Source organism: Solanum verrucosum, unplaced genomic scaffold, assembly GCF_900185275.1.
Source record: "Solanum verrucosum unplaced genomic scaffold, falcon-dt-bn FXZP01000229.1, whole genome shotgun sequence".
Lineage (NCBI taxonomy): Eukaryota > Viridiplantae > Streptophyta > Magnoliopsida > Solanales > Solanaceae > Solanum > Solanum verrucosum.
This window is the reverse complement of record NW_026020011.1, coordinates 4,808,730-4,833,559: the sequence shown is the minus strand read 5'-3', so window position 1 is coordinate 4,833,559 and position 24,830 is coordinate 4,808,730. Positions and strand designations below refer to the sequence as shown.

Genomic DNA, 24,830 nt, shown 5'->3' with positions numbered 1-24,830 from the left:
ATATTGATAATTATTGTAATTTTTAATGCTTTTTAAGTCATTTGTAAATGATAAATGTTGCTTCCTTGATTGAGACTTTTCCATTTGTGACATATATATATATATAGGTCACAAATGGAAAAGTCCCAATCAAGGAAGCAACATATATCATTTACAAATGACTTAAAAAGCATTAAAAATTACAATAATTATCAATTTAAAATATTTAAAAGCTATATAATAAAATAGGTTGACTCTCAGAATTGTATCAGGCTCACATATATTGGGACAGAAAAAATAACACATATCATTTTAAAATTACCAAAAAAATATTATAAATAATAATAATCAACAACTTAAAATATAGATATTTTAAAAGGGTTAATTTTGTAATTTTATCCATATCACATAAATTAGGACAATGTGACCAGTAATGTACGTTATTTATATAAATCACAATAATTAATAACTTAAATTTTTTAAAAAAAACATATGAAAATTTGGATTGACTCTCCAAATTTCATTTGTGTCACATAAATTGAGACAACAAAAATAACATATATTGGGTCCATTTTAATTTATTTGTCTTATTTTTTTTGTTTTTTTTATATTTAAAAATTGCATAAAAATACTATAAATCATGATAATTGACAACATAAAATATGTTTTGAAAAAAATACAAAAAATTCCACTGATTCTTGAAGTGAATCTATCGTAAAAATACTATAAATCATGGTAATTGACAACATAAAATATTTCAAAAATGTTGTACGTGGGTAGTCTTATTATGCCTTAAATAGCGTCAAAGAAAGTACATGTTTGTGATAAAAAAAAACTTATTTCTTTATCCACGCAAACAATCGCTTCAAAAACTCAGTTATTAGCTCCCAAACATACCATTTATATTATTGGGCCCGTGCATAGCACGGGCAACATTATCTAGTAATAAGAAGAAGAAGAAGAAGAAGAAGAAGAGCAAAGTAAAATGAGTAAAAAATGCTAATTGAGATTTCTAATATGATGATTAGTAGAGTTTCATAATTTAATTTTTGTTGAATAACATGAAATTATATATCTAATCAAAATAAAATAAAAAAGAATAGAATAATATTAATTGAAATCAAACAATACATGAATGAGTCTTCAAAATATTTGAAAATCATTCAAACTTTTGTGCTAATATGATCATCTTCTTGATGAAATCTTCGTTCTTCATTTTGATGAACTTGTATCAAACTAATGTGAACATCCATGTGATTATTCTTGAAGAATATATTTATGATCTTTATCAAAATGAAGACCATATGGTGACATTATTAAGTACATGATTGATAAAAAAGATGAAGAAAAAAAATAAAAAGAGGGAAAAAACTATACTAATAAAAAGAAAGAATGAGAAAATGAAAATGAAAATGAACATTGAACATTGATAATTGTTATTTATAGATTGTGTAAACCATAAGAATAATTAGAAATAAGTTGAAGAGACATATTATTTAAGTAGGGAATGTAAATAGATGGAGGTTTTGTTGTAACTTATTAGATATAATTAGAAGAGTAAATATGATTGAATTTTTTAATTAATAAACAAATTATTTAATGAAAAGAAATGAAAAAAAAAAAGCCAAAAAAAGAAGAAAAAAGATAAATAGGAATGGAGGCCATAGAGAGGTGCCACATCACCTTGTCTATGTTTCTCTTTTATATATATGATTAGATAATCGAAATGCACGATGATAGGGTCTGAAAAGGATAGCAAATACACAAACCTTACCCCTACAAGATCTAAAGAAAGGTAGTTTCCGATAGACTCTCGACTCAAATAAAAACAACACAGTAGTTTGAAAAAGAGCAACAACGGAGTTTAGAAGCTAAGACAAAATGTTGTAGATAGCATGACATTGTCATATAAAATGTTACTACCACAAAATAATACAATAATCGAAGCACAAGATAGCCAAAAACATAAATTCACCCAAGCAGAGGTCTCTAACACCTTCAGTCCTTCTTGCATGAGTTGTTGCAAAGTTTACACTCATATCATACAGAAAACTTTCTGCAGGTTTTAAGTTTTGCATGTATCTAATAACATTTTGCACTCAATCTTTTTCACAATAACCACATGTAAAAATGGTTCTTTCTGGTCCAACTTTACAGACTTTGAGAGCCTTCAACTTCCGGCATCGACATCATCATCATCAACTAATTGATTCTGCATTTGAGACATTACATGCAGCGTTGGAAGTACGTTTGCCCTACATATCCTCCAGACATTGCCCTTCTGACATTGGACTCGAACATGCTCGGGTTGTCACTCAACACAGCAGCTGCTTCATGATTGAGGGGATCTTCGTGATTGGGTTCCTGCAGAATCGGAAGTTATAACTACCAACTACTTAGAGTAGTGTAAACTACATCAAACTAGAAGGAAGTTAAAGTACCGTGAACAGATGATACAAGCCATAGATTATTGTGTTGATGTTGAGCACAGGTTTCCAGTCTTCTCGAAGAATGTTGAGACATACATTTCCTTCCAAGTCAATATTCGGGTGGTAAACCTGCAAAATCCGAGTTTCCAGAGCTAATGGATAAAACAATTGGAATCTAAATTCATTCTTCAAGAAATTAAAAGAGTCGAATAGAAAAAGCTACAAACCATTACCCACCTTCGTCTTGCACTTGACTTTTGGAGCCTCATGAGGATAAATAGAAGAAATGCTGAAAGAGAAGACAAAAGTTCCACCCCTGAATACGAACAAATAATACAATGTATGTTATCAGCACCGAGGGAAGCTAACTTGAAGCGCACCAATTTTCCATAAAATACGAAAGCAGAAAGGTATATCCAAGTCGAAGTAAGCTTTTTTCAGGAATATACACCATTAAAGAGAGAGAATAGTTTCAGCAAAACTACTTACATATAATATCCGTCATCAGGCCGAATGGTGACTTCAAAGTTCATGAGGTCATCTTTTCCGTTAGGGAATGATATGCTACACGTTTTAGGTAGATTTAGTTCACTGATATCTACAGGGAACAAGAAAAACGTTAAGACCATCTCACAATTTCATTAGTGAGGAAAAAAATAGAAGACAAATAAATAGTCGGAGAAAAGAACCACTCAGAACAAAGAAAAATAAATGAATCCTTTTTGTATAGATTCTTTATTATAAGGGGAAACATTCTATGATGAATCCGAAAATGGGGCAATGAAGGAAGGAACTGATACAATCATTCATGAACTTCCGTCAAAAAGTTCATCAATCTAAAGAAAGACGAAGAAAACCCCTTCACTAGAAAGTGCTTTGCATCAAGATTCAAGCAACAACAATCTTCACTTTTCACTCTCAATATATGTGAGTGTCTTATGCAGTTAGCTGTCACATATAGATGTTCAAGCAACATCAATCTTCAACAGTGGATGGTCAAACATAACACGATTTTCGCCTCTATACGAGTAAAAGGAGTCAACATAGAAATGACAATAAATCACATCAAATCTCTACAGCAATATATGGGAGATTTGGGGAAACCCGTGAATGATGAAATATGAAATTGAGAGGCATTCCAAATTTCACTGCCTTCTGGCCTCCATTTACACTAACCCTCCTCCAACGGTCCAACCTCCCACTTCTTACCTTCACTGTCACAAAGAACCACCTTAAGGGGGGTCCACTTTGACACACACGTTGGATTCTAGCAATACACAGCATGGGCCTGTAAACTTGTAGTTGTAGCTGGTGGACGCACTGTTTGTGAAATACCTGAGATCAACAACTCCCACCCCCTCCAGTAAAGCACTACATTTTCTAATTTTTTTACTTTTTTTTTATCAGGAAGCACTACATTCTCTCTTACAATTTTTTCAGCCTACCACAGTGTTATCAAAAGCAAAAAGCACAAAAATTCTCTAAGCTCTGTTGGGACTTGGGGCTTTAAGTGCAAAGCGCAAGTAAAGTGTAAGCTTTAATGAAAAACGTCACAATGGAGAAAAGTAAAAATATATATGTTTGATTCGAGACTAACAATTATAAGTATGAACATCAAATATATGAACAAAGAATTGAAAAAAAAATATGTACAATGAAGTAAAATATTAATCGTTTAGTATCACCTCTTCAGGAAACTTTCATGAGTAAAAAAGTATATCTTAGAGTCTTGAATTGCACATTAAGCGAGGCGAAGCGCTCAACATATTTTGCGCCTCACTTCAGGGCATAAGCACGCCTTTGACAACACTGGCCTACCGAGATAACCTATGACCTTTCTCAGGATCATCTTACATTTGGAAGATTCTACATTTACTACACACTGCCACGTGTTCCCATGGTACTAAAGAGGAGAAAACTGGTTCATGTCATGAACCACAACTTCTCATGTCTCAAATTATAATCAGAGTGCACTATTTCATCTGAAACTTTACATGGAAGATCTCTAAAGGGTAAACACACAACTGAAATGAAACCTTAGCTAATCAAATCTAAATTGACCAATTTGGTATGCTAAAAGAAAGAAGAAATTACCTTGCATGAAACGAAATGATTAAGTACTTATTTGATTTGAAAGATTTTACGAAGAAAGCGAAAAGGAAATACCTTTATGAAGACGCAGCTCTCCTGCACTTTGTTTCTTAATTGGAGGCTTTCCATTAGCATTTTCAGCAAGCTCTCTCTGTTTCTCCTTTACTTTAAATAGCTTAATCATGGTCCCTACAAAAGCAAAATGACACGTTGAACCATAATAAGAACTACGAGATGAAATACATGAAAAATGAATCTTCTCCATCTTTTTCATTTATAAGTACAAATAACAACATCTAAGTACATAAAAATTCCTGCAGTTGTCAACTGAGCCTCTGCCCCAAAGTATTTGGGTTCGAAAATATGAATCTCTGTATCATTTTACATGCTATTCAAGTTCATTCAATATTGAATAATAAAGCAAATTAGAAGTTCTCTTGAACTAAAGGTTCTTCAAATTTCACATTTATTCTTATAGAGATGTACAAGTCTCTAATCAAGATAAAAGGATTCCTCACACACACTAATATTTTAATCTCAGCTAGTTGGTATCACTTGAATGGATCTTTTACTTCTAACATATTCGGTTGCACTTGTTAAATCTGAAATCTAGAGATTGTAAGTCTTCTGAATCGACTACCCTCCTGTGCTAATATGAATAAAGAATATAAAAATCATTTCTTTATAACTAGCCAATGTTTCTGCGACATGTTCCAATAACTCTTCTGAGCTTTAAAGCAGGAAAAAAAAAAACTTCAACTTTTTGTATTTCTTTTTCACTACCATTTAAGCTTTGGAATTGGTGTTGGAATCTTATGGAAAATACTTGATCACGAAACCTGTCGAGAACTCTTGAAAGCTTGAGGCATGTCAAAGACATTGTCCCCTACGATTCAATAAGCTCTTCTAGTAGAGAATATATAGGAGTAAAGAAGGGAAAAGATGCTAACATCTGACAACAAAATATAATGGACAATGGCTCACTTATGGGAAGTGTAACCATTTGAATATTGTAAAATGTCATTCAAGTCAATTGAAGGCTATTCAAGGACTTTAATAGATGGAATATGATAGAGGATTCACTAGAAATATTATCTCATAATAATAGTCATTCACTGGCCAAAAATCAATTTACATAATAGAATTCAAGTTGTACGTTATGGACAAAGGCGAATCTAGGATTTCTAGAACATGGTGCACCCCTAAAAAGAAGAACAAAAATTTGTATTAAGTAGGAATTGATCCCTAGTCCTCTAGATAAATAACTCAACATTCAACCAAGTGCACCATTTAGCCTTCTTGTGACCTTAGACAATGTATACATAAAATACCTAGTTCTACGGAAAGAGCACGAGTTCACATGCCCCATTTTTAGGCTATAAATTCACCTCTGGTTATGGACAATAAGAGTATTTAATAATGAATATTCCATTTTGAGATAACACTAATTTTTCCAACCGAGGGTACTATCGCTGAACCTATTCTCAGCCAGAACTAAACATAGATATCTTAACAGATATATGCATAGAACAACCCTGCACCAAACTCTAGCTTGGGACAATTCCGCAAATCAAACGTAAAATTCAGCATAATCAAGCTAGCCCTTTTCTGTTTTATTATATAGCAGCATTATTTTGGAAAGACACAAGAAAATACTTGAGCTTTAAAAAAACTAGAGGCTAGAGCAATTAAACTAGGAACAACAATTGTAGCTTCAAACACTTATTCAGACTCAAAAATAAGATCACAAACTGGCTGTCGCTCAGGTTCTCCAAAAATAATGCCACAATTGTAACTTCCCAAAGGTGTGCAATTATTTTGGAAAGACACAATAAAATACTTGAGCTTTAACAAAACTAGAGCAATTAAACTAGGAAACAACAATTGTAGCTTCAAACACTTATTGAAGTTAAGATCACAAACTGGCTAGGTTGCTCAGGTTCTTCAAAAATAATGTCACAATTGTAGCTTCCCGCACATGTGACGTTATTTTGGAAAGATGCACGAAAAGACTTCAGCTTTAACAAAACTAGAGCAATTAATGCCACACTCGTGTCACAATCCTCCAAAAATGCACTGCTTTTTGAGAATCCGACAGCACCATTTTTGTAAAGTCCGAACAGCATATCAATAAGCAACCAACATCTAATAATGCTAAAAAAATAATCTTTTTTTGAGAGGTTCTCTCTACTAGCACTTTTCCACTACCCAAACTTAAAAATTTAACAACAACAAAAAAATTCAATCAATTCCAACTAAAAACAAATAAAACAGGCCATCAACTAAGATCAAACACGACGCCAAGAAGCATAATTTCTGGACAAAATTCTTCAAAATCAACAAATTTATCAAAAGGGGTTCAAATTAAAGAGCAACCATAGATAATTCAATCGATTTCACGATCTGGGTAAGAACAAAACTTGAAAACAAAAAAGAAAAACACATAAAAGAACCCTTTTTATCGCTGAATCTGATAAAACTATAAGCAAATAGCTCAAGAAAATACCAAAATTATGTGAACCTGCTGCTGCTGCTGCTGAAATGAGAATCTGCAAAAAAGATTGAAGATGAATGATGGGTCTCTCTATTTATACATGGAGAGAAAAATAGTTAGAAGAGAATCTGAGAAAGAAAGGATACTGAAAGCAAGTGTATTAATTTTTTTTACTTTAATAGAAAGGATGCACCCTCTATTGTCTCCCCCTCTTTCTCTTGTTCTTTTTTCCATTTTTGCTCGGTGTTCGGTATTTTAATAAAAATATTTTATATTAAAGCTCGATATGAGTTCAGAACTTGAATATGAGATTATTTCTTTTTTTAGGTTTGACTGAATTTGAATTCATGTCAAAAGATTTAAAATGTTTCTTAACAAAGATATTTTGTAGTCAGAATTTGAATACGAGATCATCTCTCTTGAGGTTTGATTAAATCTTCAATGTTTCTTAATAAAAATATTTCGTACTCAGAACTCGAATACGGGTTTATTTCTTTTGAGGTTTGACTAAATTTGAATTCACATAGAAAAATCTAAAATGTTAAGAAAACAAAGATATTGTGTACTTAGAGCTCAAGTACAAGATCATTTCTCTTGAGGTCTGATTATGTTTGAGTTTGCTTCGAAAAATCTAAACCATTTCTTAACCAATATACTCCGTACTTAAAGCTCATCTGATTATATTTGAATTTGCGTTGAAAATCTAAAATGTTTCCTTATAAAGATACTATTTTATGCTTAGGATTCAAACACGAGATTATCCCCGACTTCCTTTCTCCCTCTTTGATTGTTTAAGTAATTATTTTATTCTTTTTTTTCTTCCTTATTTTGAGTATTTGAAGTTAATAGGAGTATTATTAAAAAATGATGGTGAAGATCATCAAATAGTTTAAACATAAATCATGACCAATTTAGAATCAAAATGATATTGATTGTTTTCTTAAAGAGAATGATGCCTTGATTGGAATTATTGTCATATATATGAGAAAAATAATGATTAAGCTAAGTTTAATTGAGTACGAGTCTTACTATAATCAACAATAGTTTGAATTGATTTGTGCGTAAATTGAAGTTGAATTTTTTTAAATTTTCTATTGTCAAATTTTGTAGGTGAATAAAAAGCTATTTATATTAGTGGTAACAAAGTAGTCAAGTGATGAAAAATACTTTAAAGTGTTAAAATTTAATTTATAAATAAATAGTTGTTTATGTATTTAAATATAAGCTTTAAATTGATACAATAGATTAATATAAAAGAGGGGCATTAAAATAGTTGTTCAATTATAAAAATCAAGAGATAATTTATTATTTTGTACTATTTTATCTTTATTATTAAATATACTATTTATTTCTCAAATATTTAAATGACTTATAATTAAAAAGAATAATATAGTAAAATTATTCGTTATTTATTATGTTTAAGATGTATATCGTCAAATATGGAAAAATAAAGATGAACAAAGATGTACATATCTCATTCTAATTTGGGCCAAATCATTTGGATCTTGGCTAATCCAGTCCACTCGAAAGGAGAAGTGCACAAATAGCCAATTTGAGACTTATTTGGGATATAACCGAATTTATAACATGTAAATTTAGTAACTTTAGAATTAACTTTATACATACAAGATTGAAGTTGTGAAAATTCACGTATAATATTACTATCGTTTAAAAAAGAATGACCTCCTTTCCTTTTTAGTATGTTTCAAAAAGAATGACCTCTTTCCTTTTTTTGTAACATTTTAATTTCAGCTTTCCACGTGATATGTTTAAAGTCACAAGATTGAAGGACAATTTAGTACATTTGACATAACTTTAATTTAGGACCACAAGATTCAAAAGTCTTTTTTATTTTTTAAAACTTTGTGTCAAGCCAAACCAGGTCACTCTTTGTGAAACGGAGGGAATATTTTTTTTTAATCTAAGGACTTAGCGGCTCCAAACTTCTTCGAGCTAAAAAAACTTTAAATTTTGTTACTGTGTTATGTAATGTCGTCTATGATATTTTTTTTAAAAAACTAATCCTCTAGACCAATTCACTTCAATAAATATGAGTTAATAAATAAACAGGTTATTAACCTGTTCAAATTTTAACATGTCGGAGTTGAATGGTGGTGATAGTTTGTGTTTCCATGAATTAGTTAATAGTTTACCACCCCTAAATTAAGTTCTATGTGTACATGTCATTATCGCACATTTTCAATAATAACTTTCTTCTCATGACTTGAACTCGTAATTTCTTAACCACAAGCAACAACTCTTATCTTACCTTATAAATATAAATTTATAATTGAAGACAATCTATATGGAGATTTTGGGTTACTTCATACTAAACTAACAAACAAATCACTCATCAATAACCTTTTGTTTGTTTTTGTTTTTATGTATATGTCTTATAGGTTGATTTACAGTCACTGATAGTAAGTTCAGCATAGTCTACCTTCTTTTTTTTTACCCGGTCTTACATGTATAATCAATCTGCTACTTACAATATCTAATCGCGTATTTAAATCATCTAAAAATGATTCTAACTCGATGTCAGATAGAATTGGATATGTTCCTACTACTCTAGTTCCCTTTCTTCCTTTTAATTTTTCCTTTTTATGATTATTGTTGTTCTTTACGTACCATATTTTCCGAGACTAATTCAAGATTTTAAATTAATTGGCATAAAATAACTCTGTATCATTCAATATTTAAATCTGCCACTTACAATATCTAATCGCGTATTTAAATCATCTAAAAATTATTCTAACTCGATGTCAAATAGAATTGGATATGTTCCTACTACTCTAGTTCCCTTTCTTCCTTTTAATTTTTCCCTTTTATGATTATTGTTGTTCTTTACGTACCATATTTTCCGAGACTAATTCAAGATTTTAAATTAATTGGCATAAAATAACTCTGTATCATTCAATATTTTTTTGTGACGATGACTGAATTTAACACGAATATTCATTTTTCAGGAGTTTTCAACTATTGATATACATACATAGTTCGAGCAAAAGTAACATGCTTCCAAGTAAAATATCTCCTTATACATGTAACGCCGTTTGAAAATAATCAAAAGTAAGTATCATTGTGGAATTTCACAACGTATGTTGTTGTATCAATCGAGTCCTGGAATTGTGACAATAAACCAATATTGCTCCAAGTAAAATATTGCTTTCACCATTTCGAGACACACATAGTAGATGAAACGTCTACTAAATCAAAATTTCTAAACTCAATTCTTCTTTATGTCTGTTATTTGAGCTGATGGTCTTTCGGAAAAATCATCTCTATCTCCACGAGGTAGAGGTAAGATTTGTGTTGCATATATTCTATCCTTCCTAGACCCTACTAGTGAGAATACACCAGTATGTTGTTGTTGTTGTTTTCATTCTCTTGATGCCCCTTGAATGGGAACATAAGAATAATAACAATTCTTGATAATAGAATGACACATTTGCATAGTCTAGTCAAGAATTATTGTCACATCTGCATTGATTTCTTTAATAAAAATCCCACTTGACTTTGTAGTCTTCTGATAGGATGACACATTCCTCTATGTTTAAACAAATTTTCTGGATCAAATTAAGTCCGAATGAGACATAATATATACAAAATTTAATAATGTTTAACGCGTTTATACTTATATTATACATAATCCAACAAAATATATTCACAAGACCAATTCCTCCATGTTCATATACTTAATCAAGAAAACAACAGCTATGAATTGGTTTCTGAATATTCTCTGCATACTGAACTTTCTAATTTCATGTACCAAAACTCAACAAGAATACTCAGGTAATTCAGTATTGAATTGCAAAAAGGAATACGAAACGAATTACTCTTGCAATGGAAGAAATTCCACTTGTCAAGCATTTCTCATATTCAAGGCTAGGGATCCTTACAATTCAGTACCTGGAATTGCTGCTCTCATGTCTTCAAACATGTCTGAGATTGCTCGTATCAACAATGTCACGAGGCTTACAGTGTTCGCGCCAGAAAAGGAGGTTATAATTCCAGTGGACTGCTCTTGTTCAGGTTTGTATTATCAAGCCAAAACCATGTACTATATATCAGCTCTTATTGAAACATACTTTGTGATAGCAAATAATACTTACCAAGGATTATCAACCTGTAATGCATTAGTACGTCGAAATGAATATGATGAGTTCAGTTTGAGACCTGGTCTTGAGTTGCAAGTTCCTCTCAGGTGTGCCTGTCCAACAGCAAAACAAGCTGCAAAAGGCTCAAAGTATTTGATGACTTATTCAATTGACGTTGGCGATGACATCCTTAAAGTTGGCAAAAGATTTAATGTTAATGTAAGGAACATAGTCGAAGCAAATGGATTCTTGGATGAAAATTCTGTTTTATATCCTTTTACAACCATTCTAATTCCCCTGCCTTTTGAACCGTCAAATTTAGATACCGGAAATGAGAATTACAGAAAACCTATTAGGTCCTTTTCACCTCCACCTGCAGCTAATGCTTCAAAGGGAAAATCAAAGAGAAATCTTTACATAGGTAGTGGAGTTGCAACAGGCTTTGTTCTGTTACTGCTTGTGGTTTCTTGGGTCATCCTTCTTGCTTTGTTTAAGAAAAGGGATAGAAAATTTCCGAGGAGGTCTTCAAGTCATGAAGATATCCTCGTGGAGATCGCGAACATAGATCATGTCCCTAAAGTTTTCAAGTTCAAAGAATTGAAGCATGCTACGCGAAACTTTGACTCCAAGAACCGGATAAAGGGATCTGTATACTGGGGAGGGTTTAAAGGGGAAATATTAGCAGTCAAAATGGCGATCACGGATGTATCTAGAGAAGTGAACATGCTGCATAAGATCAATCACTTCAATCTAATAAAGCTTTGTGGCTATTGTGAACATAAAGGTTGCTTCTTTCTTGTCTTTGAATACATGAAAAATGGCTCTCTCAGGGAATGGCTGACCAGAACCAAGTCTCGAGATACCATAAGCTGGAAAAAAAGGATTCAGATTGCGTTGGATGTAGCTAATGGACTTCATTATCTTCACAGCTTTACCAAACCAGGCTACATCCACAAGAACATCAACAGTAGAAACATTCTCCTCGACAGCAACATACGAGCAAAGATTGCAAACTTCAGTCTTGCTAAAGAAACAGATACATCAGGCACGACTTGGGAGCTTGTGGGGACAAGAGGATACATGGCGCCTGAGTACGTTGAGAGAGGGTCAGTGACTTCAAAGATGGACATTTATGCCTTTGGAGTTGTACTGTTGGAATTAGTCACCGGAAAAGACGCGGTAATTGTAGAGGAAAGTAGAGAAATTCTGCTTTCTGCTGCAGTAGCTGCAATAATGGAAGGAGAAAATGCAGAAATCAAACTGGATGGATTCATCAAAGCAGACATGAGGGAAGATGATGATTTGGAAATAGCATTTTTGGTAGCCAACCTAAGCTTAAGATGCTTGACTCGAGAACCAACAAATCGTCCAAGTATGGAAGAAATAGTATCATGTTTACTGAAGATTCAAGTTAATGCACATAAGGCAGAACAAACCAGTCAGAATTAAGAATATGGACATAGGAGGGTTTAAACTAACTCCAGCTTTGTTTTTTTTTGCATTTGTTCTAGAGCCTAGACTAAGGCTGTATTTTTTAAGATTCAGGCGTCTAAATTCTGAATATACACCTGTATATTAAGTTCTATTGACTGTTGAATGAGCCCTCGACCACTATGTGGTACCCAATATTGAATTACTGACGCTGATCTTGATTATGCTCTTCAAAGCATCAACATTATCATCAATGCCATGACGTTCCTCGACGCCTCGTTCAGTCTGTACATCATTTGCTCCCATTCCAATACATTGTTCAAAAATGTATCAAAAGTACATTAATATGTGTATAATACAAAGCTAAACATTGGCATAATGCAATCAGGATAATTAAAAGGAAACGGCAAAAACAGAAAACTGAAAAGGTCCCTTCGAATCCAGATTTTCAGTCTTCCCCCAGACAACAACTTAATACTTTCTCAAATTATACAGTCATAGAATTATTCTTCATAGCTAAAAATTAATAATAGACCTAAACTAAAGCTCACAAGAAACAGGTTAACAATCGCTTTGTTTACACTTTTGACAAACATCCAAGCTATAATATTTAAATATGGTGTGTACCATTTTCTTAAATGACACAAATTCATAGTCTGACCTAAACAACCGCGCAAACAATCGCTTAACAATGCATATATAGTCTTATATTTTTGGAATGATCTTTTCCTAATATTCATCAAATGGTAAAAAATATCCAAAACAACTTAAACAACAACAAATCACAAGTAGATATCTAATGAAGTTAACACATACTAACCAAAACAGTTTTCTGTTTCATGTTATGTTCTTGAATTAATGAATCAGAATCTTACACGGAGAAAAGCATTGGCCCCAACTCTGCTAACCAGTGAGGCTCCACAGCTGTCACACACTGCATGTACTCCTTTGTCGTCAAGATTGCCTCATGATAAACCATGTAATCGGGAGTGTAACCCGATCCATAGAGAGCACTTGTGGGATGCAGGTTACAAGGCATTCTATTCCTGCAATTAACATATTCCCCAATCCCCTTCAGCATAGCTGCATTATGAAAGTATGCGGAACAGATTGTTTTCCGCACAACATCCCAATCAGGACCACAGTATGTGAGTGGAATTTTGAGTGTCTTGAGGATGTCCAGCAATTGGGATCTTATCTCCCTAGCCTTGTACAGACCTTTGACCTGTAAAAAATGGTCATTACACCAGTCTCCTCTGTATTCATTAGCTTTCCATTGCTGGTAAACATTAAGCAATGTAAGGTGATCAGATTCTGGCACAAAAAACTTTTCCCTAGCAGCATCACTTTCCGCTTCCCTATCCTTAGGTCGAAAGAAAACTGACGGCACTGAAAGCATAGAAACAATTGTCAGAACCTCACTTAAGCATTCTAATTGTTCCCCCATCAGGAGCAATTTGGCAAGGGGAGGGTCCAATGGGAACTTCACCATTTTTCGTCCAAGGTCAGTTAAATCACCAACATCGTTCAGTGCACCTAGTAACCACAACTGATACATGGAGTTAAGGATGCTATCTTGAGGAGGTGGATCCATAAAATCAAAATCCAACAAGTTCTGAATTTTGAGAGACTTGAGCAGCAAAACCACATTCCCAAGATTTGTCCGTTGAATCTCTGGCACTGGGCTTTGCAGCATTTCATTCTCATAAGCATTCTCTGTATAAAGTCGGTAACAAGTCCCTGGGCCAGTTCTACCAGTTCTACCAGCTCGACCAGCACGTTGGTCTGCAGAAGCTCGACTAATGGGGAACACTTGCAAAGCATCCATACCCATACGGGGATTGTACACCTTCATTTTACCATAGCCTGTATCAATGACATAGAAAATTCCATCAATGGTCAGGGACGTCTCAGCTATATTAGTAGCAACAATGCATTTGCGAGCCCCATCTTCAGCTTTCTGGAAAATTTTTGCTTGAAGATCAGCAGGCAGTTGAGAGTATATAGGAAGAATTAACAGCTTGGGTACTGGTTGCTTTGTTGATGAGATAAGTTGTTCCATCCTCTCTGAAAGTGCATAACAGGTTGCTTCGATCTCATCCTGACCAGTCAAGAAGATGAGTATATCACCAGGGGCACCAGCAATATGGATAGTCATGGCTTGCTTAACTGCAGCTTCGACATAGTCTTCACATGGGGTTTTACTATAACATATTTGAACTCGAAAAGTCCTTCCAGGTATGTGAATTATTGGTACGCCACCAAAGAAGTTTGAGAACTTCTCACCATTGAGAGTGGCAGAAGTGACAATAAGCTTAAAATCACGTCGCCTAGCCACAACTTTCTTGAGAATGCCAAAAAGGACATCAGTGTCAAGTGATCTCTCATGGGCTTCATCCATTAAAATTATACTATATTTCTCAAGAACGGGATCCTTAAGAGTTTCCCTTAAGAGCACACCATCGGTCATGTACTTGATAACAGTACTTGGCCCAGTGGCATCTTCAAAACGAATAGCATATCCAACTTTATCCCCGAGCTCAGTTTCCATTTCCCCACTAACTCTTTGGGCAACACTCATCGCTGCCACACGTCTAGGTTGGGTGCAACCTATGATCCCATTAACTGTATAGCCATATTCATACAGGTATTGAGTTAGCTGTGTTGTTTTTCCAGAACCAGTTTCTCCAATAATAATCACCACCTGATTTTCACGAACCACCTGCAATAACTCATCTCGCACAGAGAATATGGGCAAATTCTGTCGTTGCTGTGAAATTGTTTTTGATTTTGTGAACGCACTGACAGCTAAGTGCTGCGAGAATCTGGCTTTTCCCTTAAAATCAACCTCACCATCCTCACCCACTACAACAATATCTGCATCAATCTCATCAACACTCTTCTCCACACCAAGAATATCTCCAAGTTTTGACCCAGCTAGCTCCAAAAATCTTTGACGAGACTTATCCCTCTTTTGTTTTTCGTGTATTTCCCGAACAAGAGCTGACCCTTTTCGTGAAATTAGTGCCATATCGGACATTGCATCCTTAATTGGCAATATCGGCTCAGCTTGCTCAGTGAAAATAACTCTCCCATCCAAAAATGGAGGCAGCTTTATATCATGAACATGAAGAATCACCTTCCGTTCCTCTTCATCATCATCAAACTCCGTCTGCACCTTGTTACCTCTAACAGCTCCAGATCTCAAAAGCTGATGATCCTCCCAGTTTTTGCCTAGGAATTTTTTTCTAGTTCGTGAATAATCATTTGTACTACCTATTTCAGAGATACAATTTCTTTTAGTACTAAAATTGTAATTTTTTGCAGGATACTTAGAAGTTGAAGATCTTACCGATGCCCTAATTGGAATTGGAGAAGGAGCCACAATGTCCCACGGAGAAGCAGCAGCAACAGCATATGAATGTTCTTCGCTACTGGTTCTCTTTCTCCTTCTCACTTCCATGGATTTGCTTCTTCTATCCCTCTCCGCCATATATGTTTGTTTGAATTTGAAGGAATGGAATATTGCTTCTCACTATTTGGTGTAGTTTTCAAATTAGATACAACTCCTCCATTTATAATCCAAAACAAATCGAGGATGCAATGTGTCTATTTATTTAATTTTTTACAAATTTAAAAGCGAAATAATCAAGTTTAAGAGTGGAGAAAACAAAAATTGAGGTAATATTTGAATGGAATGGAAGTGAAAGGCGTGGGACCACCATGGGCGCGTACAAGAGCCCATGCGTCTTACACTTCAGGTTAGCCAATCGGCCCTTAAGGGACGAGGGTAAAGGCGAGTTTATGCGCCTTTGCCCCTTTGATTTGATTCATAATTTGCTTGCTCTTTTGTTTAGGGTCCGGACTCCATAGATTTCGATCTTATTATGAGGCCTCATGGGTAATCTATACAAATTGTCACGTAAGATATTGAATAAAATATTTACTTGTTCAATTCTATACACGTTTAAATTATATATTTGTTGGCTAGTTTTAATTTAATGACTTAGGCTTCTAAATTTGGCAAGAAACTTCCACCAAATATTACATCCTTGGTGAGCAAGGATTGAATTTTATACACATTATCTTCATGTGCAAATACAATAGGCACATGCTCACATGACTTGTCCAAATTATATGACCACACATTATTCTCTTTCCTTGCCCACCAAGTAGAATTGTTGTGTTTTTTATTTGGTGGTTAAAATATCGATTCAAATCGAAAAATTGAATGTAATTAATTAAATAAATTATATTTTTTGGATTTAATTTTTAATTTTTATAAATAATTTAATTTTGTTTAAAAAATTAATTAGATAAATTATATGTACATATTATATTAACTTTTATTGAATAAATTTAAATATTTATATTTTTCATTAAAAAAAACGGGTTGTAATTGTGCTATCAGTTCTCATGTAAAGCATATTTAATTTGTGTTTAAGTAGATTTGATTTATTTGTTAGCAGATTTATTATAGATTCTAATTTATCTATAGCGTTTTAAAATAGATTTTAATTATGATGTAATTCATGAAGTATAATAACATTTTTTTTCTTCCAGAGGATTATCGAATTTTTTTTTGTGCAAGAAAGATAATGTTTCAAGACTATTGTAGTATTCTAGTTTACTCGATTTATACCATATTAAAAATAATATTCTAAAACATACAATATTATACCATATTAAAAATATTTTTGATCTAATTTAACCTAACAATATAATATACCAAATGAAACTTCATTAAAAGATTTAATTTTTCATACAATATTTAATAGTACTATTTTATATTCGTGTTGGAATTCTACTAATTCAAATTCGTGCATTACATGATCCGACATTATATTTTTTGAGCAACTTTCACATTATAGCAAACACAAAATTCATATTTGTATGTTATAACAAAGTTTGCATAATTGCGCTTCATAGCAAACATAAATATGTATATTTCGCTATACATATACAAAAGAAAGCAGTTGTATAATTTGCTTTGGTATACATATACAAAAAGATCAATTGTATAAAGTGAGAGAGGCGAGTGAGCGAGCGAGATCTGGGAGAGGGGAGAGAGAGAAACGAAAATATATGTATATATACAATTTTCACGCATTTTATACATTTACGTTTTTGTATAAAGTGAGAGAGGCGAGTGAGAGAGTGAGATCTGGGAGAGTGGCGAGCGAGATCTGGGAGAGGGGAATGAAAATATATGTATATATACATTTTTCTCTCGCTTTATACAAACACAAATACATTTTATACAATTTGCGTTTTTTGTATAAAGTGAGAGAGCGAGATCTAGGAGAGGGGAACGAAAATATATGTAAATATGCAATTTTCTCTCGCTTTATACAAACACAAACGCACTTTATACACTTGCGTTTGTATAAAAAACGAGAGAGGCGAGGGAGAGAACGAGAGTGGCAAGCAAGATTCACCAGGAGAGAGGTGAAGTAACAACAGTTTGCTATGAGGTACAATATCTCCATAATAATTTTCTCCAAAACTCGAACTCAAAACTTGATTAATCTAAATTCACACATTGTAAACCTATTTCAAATGTTGGTGCCTCCGTCACAATTTCTTCCGAGGCTCAAACTCGAAACGTCAAATCTCAACCTTCCTATCACAGTCCAAAAAGAGGGTGGACTATTGTTGACCAAGCTGCATAGGAGTTTACACAGTACAGTGAACCAATGTTAGACAGAATTTCACTCCGATCAAAACACCAAAAAAATCCAAAAATCTTCCTTCCCCACGAAGGAATTTCAAGAATCGACAAACAAACCTAGGGATCATCAAAGCGTAAAATTGCTAACATTTTTGGTTTTCCGTTTTTCTCTGTGGGGTTTCAGTGTATGTGAAATATTATGGAGGACTATATCTATGTGAGCAGCGATGATGATGAATGGGACAATCAACAGTATAATAATGACGACGACGACGACGATGATGATGATGGTGAATTTCTTGATGGGTTTACCGAAATTGAACAAGAGAGAAATGGAATCTCCGAAAAGGGTCCTTCATGCAAGGTAGTATGATAAAAGTAAAATTTACGGTTCAAACGAATTCAGCAGCTTTATATATTGAAGCCCAATTAAGGATTTCGAGAAATTAATTTATAAAGTTTAAATCTTGAATGACCCTGTAACCCTTTTCATGCAAAGTGTTTAATTTTATTGTTTTCGAAAAAAGGCGGTGCCTAATGAATGTCCCTTTTGAGACTTGATTAGGTTTTCCTTCATATTTTCTTCTGGTTTTGGTTGTAGCTTCTTTCACACACACAATATATGCTCTGTATCAGAATGTTCAGTTTCTAGTACATCAGAACTCTAGAATGGCTGTTTAATACTGTTTCAGTTGAAAAATTGGTACTAGTAGTTCTTATACATTTCCAGTGATTAAATATGGGAAAAGACACTGGATGGTGTAGTGGGTTGTCTCGCTATCCGTCCATACTAGTAGTCGTAGTTTGCTCATGTAGTTTCTTGCCTTCGATTTCTGTTGTTTTCTGCTGTTTCTCGTAAGTATGCTTTGTTATACTTTCACCTCCGTTGTTTCTTTTGGACTTGTTTGGACTGTTTTTTCTTGAGCTGAGGGTCTGTAGGAAATAACCTCTCTACCTCTAAGGTAAAGGTAAGGTTTGCGTACAATCTACCCTCCCCAGACCTCACTTTGTGGGACTATGGTGGGTATGTTGTTGTATACTGGATGGTGTTTTCCCTAACAAAAACAGAGGAGTTTTAATGATTTTAAAATATATGATATTATGCTAGAAATTCTTTAAATGAGATTAGCTTCTGTCTAGCAGCCTAACTTTTTGATTTTCTAAGTCCTGTGAAGCAATGAATAATGTGTGCCAAGTGAGTGCATGAGGCACGGTACAGGATATATAATTACTTATCAGGGAACACATAGGAAGCAAAAAATCACCCTGAATTGTGAAGTTTTCTGCTGTTTTCATTTTTATGATTTATGAATTTCTTGAATTCTTCATGCCTACTATTGGGTTTTGCAGGTAATCAGGAAAGAGACTCTTTTAGCTGCACAGGTGAGCAACTTTTCCCAAACCAAAAGTTTCGACTTTTCCATATGGATAAATGTTAATTTAATGACTGACATGTGTAACATTGGTATTTAACTTGCAGAAAGAAGACTTGCAAAGAGTGATGGACTTGCTATCTCTGAAGGAACATCATGCTCGAAGCTTGCTTATTCATTACCGATGGGAAGTTGACAAGGTCTTTGCGGTTCTTGTTGAGAGAGGGACAGAGAAGTTATATGCTGAAGCGGGTGTGACACTGGAAGGGAAAGATGAACATACTTCCACTCTGTCGACATCTGAAGTGACATGTCAAATTTGCTTCGAAGATGTCCCTGTTGAGAAGACTACTGTAATGGACTGCAACCATATATTTTGCAATGAATGTGAGCATCTCCCATCCCTTCCCTGAGCCTCTATCTCTGTACGAATATAGTGTTTCTCTTATCTCTTGTCCCTATTTAATCATTATACTAGTGACACGTCACTTATGACACATGATCTGGAGTTTGTTGTCCCAACATTTGAAATCTCTGTTTGTATGCCCACATAAGTGGGAAAGCTGTTGGGATCCTTTTCGTAACTACCTAACTTCGAAATACTGATGATTTCACTGCATCTTTAATGGCATCAATAGCATTTAGAATCTGTTTCTATAGCAAACCTATGGCTTCGTTGATTTTCTTTAATGTGAAAGTGATTAGTGCATCTTGAAAAGTTGATGAGCTAGATTCACTTATTGTATTTATTGTTGGTGCTTTCTCTTTTCTGGTCACTCGAACAAATGATGGTGTAGGCTAAAAGTTGCCAATAATTGTTCTATGTAGGTTGGACAACTCATTTCATTGTAAAAATAAATGAGGGTCAGAGTAAACAAGTAACTTGCATGGCCCAAAAGTGCAATGTGATCTGTGATGAAGGAAAGATTAGGGATCTCGTCACTGCAAAAGATCCTGCTTTGGCAGAGAAATTTGATCGTTTTCTGTTAGAGTCATATATTGATGATAACAAGAGGGTTAAATGGTGCCCTAGTGTTCCTCATTGTGGAAATGCAATTCGTATTGAGGATGATGAATACTGCTGTGAGGTTGAATGTGCATGTGGTGTACAGTTCTGTTTTAATTGTTTATCAGAAGCGCACTCTCCTTGTTCATGTCTGATGTGGAAACTTTGGATGAAGAAGTGCAAGAACGATGGTAAGACAGTAACGTGGATAAGTGAAAATGCCAAACATTGCCCAAAATGTCATAATGCCGTGGAGAAGAATGGGGGATGCAACCTTGTAAGATGTAGATGTGGACAGCCGTTTTGGTGAGACTTTATCCATGTCTGCAGTCTTATGTTCTTCCAATTTGCTGATTTATATGTTCTATTCTTATTCCATTTCTTTGCTATACCATTTTCATTTTGATATATATTTTTCTGTTGAAGTCTTTTAACTATTTATTCTGTTCCTTCTCTTTTTTTGGTCTCCCGGGAGTTTTTTGGGGGTTTTTGTTTGGGGTGGGGGTGGGATGTAATTAGTCTTGTGATGCATGAATTGCATATGATGCAAACAAGGACTTCCAAGGAGTAGAGATTGATGACTTTTAAAGCAGGAAACTGTAAAATAAAAAAAAAATGAGGTTGAAAGGAGAGGAAATGCTAAGAGAGTTGATGAACAGATAAAACGGATAATCTGTCCTGATTCCAAGAATGAAAACTTGACCAAGAATTAGAAGGACAAAGAGAAACAACAATATTTGTGGTTGTAGTATAAGCGGGCAAAGGAAGAGGAAGTATGAGCTCAATTGTGGAGAGCAGGAAGAGAGTTAAAAAAGAGCATTTTCAAGGTTAGTTAAGATCCTAAGGTTATCCATCCCTTGCTAGAGATGTAGCTAGTTATTCTTTGAGTGTAGGGTAACAGTTAAAATACACATTTCTCCTTTTTCTTACCTACAAGCTCAAAGTATGGCATAGTAGTTTCTCCTTTTTTTCCTCGCTCATGTTAGTTAATTCATTGAAAGAATGTTGGCCAAGCCAAATTATACCAGTACTTTCTCTTTCTCCGTCGCTTATATTTGTGTATGCAAATTTTATTTTATACTTTGTAGTTGGTTGTGTGGTGGAGCTACTGGTTTAGAACACACATGGAGTAGCATTCGAGGTCACACTTGTGGCAGTTATAAGGAAGGGGAAGAGGAAAAGACGACGACTGTCAGAAATGATCTCTTGCGCTATACTCATTATTATGAGCGCTATATGGTTCATCGTGATTCGTTGGAGGCTGAAGCAAACATGAAGCAAAAACTAAATTTTGAAGTGTTGAAACTTGAAGCGGGGGAATTGCAATCAAAGGACTTCAGCTGGGTAGAAAATGGATGTAATAGACTCCTTCAATTAAGGCGAATTCTCTCCTGTTCCTATCCAGTTTCATTTTACGTTTTTGGTCAGGCGCTGTTCAAGGATGAAATGACACCAAAGGAAAGGGAAATAAAGAAGAACCTTTTTGAAAACCTGCAGCAGCAACTTGAAATAAATGTTGAAAGACTTTCAATGTTCTTGGAAGAACCATTTGCTGACCATCCTGAAGATAAACTTTTGGAGACTAGAATGAAGATCATCACTCTCTCTGTACTAACAGACAACCTCTGCAAAGAGTTGTAAGTGTGCATCACATCTAATAAACTAGCTATGCATTAGTTATATTTGCGTTAGGTTCTTCAAGTACATTGACATGCTAAAGAAGTTTACGCGGGGTACAAATCTTTGGAACTGAACTTAGTTAGGGGAACATTTTTATTCTATGCTAAATGGCAGGGAATCATAGGGAACTCTCCAGAAGGTCCTTTATATAACACTTTAGTTTCAAGGGAAACTAAACTCATTTTTTTCTAAACGAGTATCAACCAAAATGCCCTTTGGTTAGAATCATAAGAGAGGCAAAACAGTGATCTTTACTTATATTCTGTAGAAACAAACTGATCCGGATATTGCTAATGTGTCTACCAAGTGAGGCTTCATTCCTGAATTTTTTCTTTTTGCAGGTACGATTGCATTGACAACGATTTACTGCTTCCTCTACAGCAGGCGACTCATACCATAGCTCATTATAGATCCGAGGGAGTGGCTAAAGCATCAGAACTTCCTAATTAACATTCCACCAACACTAGGCATGTGAGCACTCTCAATCAGAGGCAGGAAAACGATGCACATTCCTTTTCTCATGAGCTGATCTAGAATTTTATGCTAGAGGGTTCTATTACTACAACATCTAATATTCTTTTGCGACACTTCATATGAATTTAGTCTAGATTCTTAACTACATATAGTTCGAGTTGAAGACAATGTGTGCATGTTGGTTTTCGTTTGGTTACATATACTAATATCTGACTGAAGAATAATGTGACAAAATGGTTCAAACTTGATACACCATGCAGCATTGAGCAATTTAGAAAATTTTAGCATTTGGATTTGGTTCACTTTTGTGAGGTTCATCCTTCAATATGGCAGCAGCTGTTGAGAAGAAATGTAGTGTCCTGTCTATCTTGCTTCATCACCCTCTTCACATACTCTGCATAAAGTTGTGGTTATGCATAATATGTAATAGGTAGTCATGCAGTGGAAACAACCTCTCTACGCCACAATGGTAGGGGTAAGGTCTATGTACATTTTACTCCCCTCATACTTGGGATTACATTGGTTATGTTGCTATGAGTTCGGCTTAAATGGAGCAACATGGACCGTGAGGGTATATGTGGCTAATTTCAACTTGCTTGGAATTCAGGTGTAGTGATTTTGTAGTTCATATAATTTTGTTACAAATGGCAACACAATTATAGTTTTGCATTACACTCACATGACATTATTTTGTCATTAGAAGTCACCACCTATGTCGCTCAAAACTCTTTAAAAATGTCAACAGGCGTGTGTTGGATTCTTCAAAAGTAGTGTATTTTTGGAGAATTTGACATTGGTTTGCGGCATTGAAAGTTAAGAGTCCACGCAATTTAGGTCACAACACTATTACCTTGATAACTAAATAACCGTTGAATTAAAATGAACAAGGCTTGTACTCCCTTGGTTTCAACATATGTGATGTAGTTTGATTGAACACGAAATTTTAAAAATATGTGAAAATTAGAGAAAACAAAATAGATGGATGATACCCTTCTTAATGAAAAACTGAATATAAACTTGTGATAATCACATCATATATAAAACACGACCCTCCAAAATGACAAATGAATATACAGATTGGGTTTCATAAATTAAAACATCCAGGTTACAGAAAGAATATAAATAGTCATTAAGATTAACAAAAGAAAGTACTCTTATTAAATATGTCTTTTAAATAAGAAGCTATTGCACAAGCATTCCTATGAAATGAGTGAGTACAAAAAAATAAAGAGAAATTTAGTATCGTCCTCTTTATAACGATGTCATTTACTTTAATTTTTAAAAATTATTATAGCAAATCATCGGAGAAATGAAAAATTAGTTCCAAACAAATTTGATCATTATAGTAAAATGTTGTTATAGAAAATACTTGTATGAAGATTTAATAGGCATATTTAACACATTTAATTACATCTACATATCACAAGTAGTTCAAGAATGACACCACCACCAACAAAAAAATTTAAATAAATAAAAAAAGAAAATATTGGACAATTACCCTGATTTTTTTTGTAAGCTATAATTTTATTTTATTATATAACAAAATAATTTCTTATTGATTCATCAAATTAGAGATTATTTTCTTAATTATGTGGATTGGACTATACCCATGATCCAATTTTTTTTTATATATTGCATTATAATTTATATTCAATGACATTTTTTATCAGTCTAAATATAATCTAATCGTTTTCGACAATAAAATACTCCATCAGTTTCAGATATTTGTCATCTTGATAAGTTATAAACGTTTTAAAATGTTAGATATTTTATAGAAACAATATGTTATCCATTACTCATTTTTTAAAAGTTTATTATAATTCTGATTATTCGGTATTCATCAAAGTAAAAACATTTAAAAAGAGATACAAAGAATAGTTTAAATAAACAATTAATTTAATTAGCAATACACAAAAATCTAAAACATCAACAAAAACAAAAATACTAAGTTGATAATCGCTTTCCATTTATTTAAATCTTGATGAACAATGGTACCTATTATACCTACAAACTAACTCGAACATTATAACATTAAAAAAACTAAATTAAATTTCACCCGTTTAAATTTGACTCAAATCGACTTTTCCAAGAAAAAAGTTGAATAA

At 33.8% G+C, this 24,830-nt stretch overlaps 4 protein-coding genes across 5 annotated transcripts; 2 read left to right on the top strand and 2 right to left on the bottom strand.

The window, feature by feature from the left end:
* Positions 1–1,819: 1,819 nt before the first annotated feature.
* On the bottom strand, positions 1,820–7,140 carry LOC125819965 (NEDD8-conjugating enzyme Ubc12-like). Of its 2 annotated transcripts, XM_049499372.1 has the most exons (6): positions 7,006–7,140; positions 4,575–4,688; positions 2,898–3,006; positions 2,646–2,724; positions 2,421–2,537; positions 1,820–2,343 (listed from the first exon to the last, which is right to left on the bottom strand). In XM_049499372.1, exons 2-6 carry the CDS (start codon positions 4,681–4,683, stop codon positions 2,206–2,208), a joined length of 552 nt encoding a protein of 183 aa, XP_049355329.1. In that variant the 5' UTR covers positions 4,684–4,688; positions 7,006–7,140; the 3' UTR covers positions 1,820–2,205. The 2 variants fall into 2 exon arrangements, with proteins under 2 accessions (XP_049355329.1, XP_049355328.1); XM_049499371.1 differs by lacking the exon at positions 7,006–7,140 and having other exon boundaries at positions 4,575–4,696.
* Positions 7,141–10,600: 3,460 nt separating this feature from the next.
* On the top strand, positions 10,601–12,539 carry LOC125820357 (protein LYK5-like). The gene has a single exon (XM_049499790.1). The coding sequence runs from the start codon at positions 10,677–10,679 to the stop codon at positions 12,537–12,539; it is 1,863 nt and encodes a 620-aa protein (XP_049355747.1). The 5' UTR covers positions 10,601–10,676.
* Positions 12,540–13,306: 767 nt separating this feature from the next.
* LOC125820303 (pre-mRNA-splicing factor ATP-dependent RNA helicase DEAH7-like) lies at positions 13,307–16,008 on the bottom strand. The gene is made up of 2 exons (XM_049499745.1): positions 15,874–16,008; positions 13,307–15,797 (listed from the first exon to the last, which is right to left on the bottom strand). Exon 2 carries the CDS (start codon positions 15,559–15,561, stop codon positions 13,393–13,395), a length of 2,169 nt encoding a protein of 722 aa, XP_049355702.1. The 5' UTR covers positions 15,562–15,797; positions 15,874–16,008; the 3' UTR covers positions 13,307–13,392.
* Positions 16,009–18,231: 2,223 nt separating this feature from the next.
* Positions 18,232–23,027, top strand: LOC125820083 (probable E3 ubiquitin-protein ligase ARI2). The gene is made up of 6 exons (XM_049499498.1): positions 18,232–18,556; positions 19,543–19,575; positions 19,673–19,952; positions 20,394–20,877; positions 21,660–22,208; positions 22,593–23,027. Exons 1-6 carry the CDS (start codon positions 18,392–18,394, stop codon positions 22,699–22,701), a joined length of 1,620 nt encoding a protein of 539 aa, XP_049355455.1. The 5' UTR covers positions 18,232–18,391; the 3' UTR covers positions 22,702–23,027.
* The last annotated feature ends 1,803 nt before the right edge of the window (positions 23,028–24,830 follow it).